General features: G+C 56.1%; 1 protein-coding gene across 1 annotated transcript; it reads right to left on the bottom strand.

Annotated features, from left to right (window-relative positions):
• Positions 1 to 202: 202 nt before the first annotated feature.
• LOC104165983 (dual specificity protein phosphatase 18-like) lies at positions 203 to 941 on the bottom strand. The gene is made up of 2 exons (XM_009705768.1): positions 880 to 941; positions 203 to 593 (listed from the first exon to the last, which is right to left on the bottom strand). The coding sequence occupies exons 1-2, from the start codon at positions 939 to 941 to the stop codon at positions 203 to 205; spliced, it is 453 nt and encodes a 150-aa protein (XP_009704070.1).
• Between the last annotated feature and the right edge of the window lie 487 nt (positions 942 to 1,428).

The raw sequence follows: 1,428 nt of genomic DNA, 5'->3' as shown, positions 1-1,428 counted from the left end.
ACTGTGTTGGTTTTATTTATAGTAAACCCCAGTACTCGCTGGTTGCATCCCAAATCCCCTGTGCTTTCAGCACCAGAGACTTCATGCTCCAACTCCCTTAGACGGGAAGAGTTTATTTCCAACTCTCCAGCACGGGCCTGGGGGAACTGCTCTTGACTTTCCCTTGGTTTCTCACCAAGAGGTCACAACAGCTCGTTTGCACTCAGAGCAGCAGCATTACTCTTACTTCATTTTCATAAACATCGGGTAGCACCCCCAACGGAGGGCTGAGTACCCGGAGCCTGTGGATGCCGAAGAGTTTGTACTGGTAGCGGATGACCTGCTGCCAGGAGCTCTTGTTGGGCCGTGTAGGGGATGGCGGGACTCGACCCAGGCGTGGGTGCCGGCCCGGGCGATGGAGCAGCAGACGGTGGGGACCTGCTCGCCCCAGCAGTGCAGCGCAGCAGCATCCCACCCCGCCTGTCCCCACGCTGTGGATCTTAGCTGCCATGGAGTCGAAGCAGCTGGAGATGCCGGTGGTCGGGCTGCCCATCACGGGGACGCGCAAGTACTGAACGTCGGGACAAGGGGTGTTCACCACCCCCAGGGAGATGCTGGTTTTCCGACATTTAGCAGCCCGATCCCTCTCTTAGTGCGTCCCACTTTGAGTCCAGCAGTAACGGGTTCATCAGCAATAGCAGGTGAGATAGTCTCTCCTGCGGGAATGTGCGGGATGCCGGGTTGAGTCTATAAGCTCAGAGCTGGGATTTAGGGTGGCATTAGACATTCCTGGACCTCCACGCACTGAGGAGGTCCCTTCAGCTCACCTCTCTGCTCCCGGGCAGCCCGGCTTCTTGTCCTCGGTACCCAGCCAGCACCACCTGCATCCTCTCCCCTCACCTTACTGCATATAGCCCAAGGAACTTTGCCATCTCGCTCTGGTTGGAAACCCCAAGGACCATGATTTCAGCCGTTTTTTAGCTTAAATCAAAGTTTTATAACATGGGGCAGCAAAGTCCACCCTCTTGACTGTTTCTGGCAGAACGGTAGGGCTGTGCCGGGGTCCGGCCCTGCGTGTCGGTGTGCCTGCTTAGGCGATGAACTGTGCAGCCCCATAGCAGTTATGAGTGAGAACAGGGAACAAAGCTTACTCGGCTTGACCTCTCAGGTGAGGTTTGCTCAAATAAGTCTAATACAGAAATGAATGTCTGATGGTTTCAATTCCCAGCGTCTCTTGCTAAAATCTGCACTTCAGACACGAGCTAGTGATGCCAACGGGTCCTGACCGAAGGTTTCTTTCTGCTGCCATGGGGTTGGCAGCCTCGCGAGGCAGAGCTGAGGCATCTTTTCCTTGGTTTGGCGTTCCCTAACCCCGTAACCCCGTGGACCGACGGTGACTTCTGGGCAGCTGTGTGCCGGGCAGGTCCTCCCGGACTGCACACATGTGCA

The sequence above is a fragment of the Cariama cristata genome, unplaced genomic scaffold, assembly GCF_000690535.1.
Source record: "Cariama cristata isolate BGI_N322 unplaced genomic scaffold, ASM69053v1 scaffold23718, whole genome shotgun sequence".
NCBI lineage: Eukaryota > Metazoa > Chordata > Aves > Cariamiformes > Cariamidae > Cariama > Cariama cristata.
Note: the sequence above shows the minus strand (reverse complement) of the source record. Positions and strands in the feature narration are given on the sequence as shown.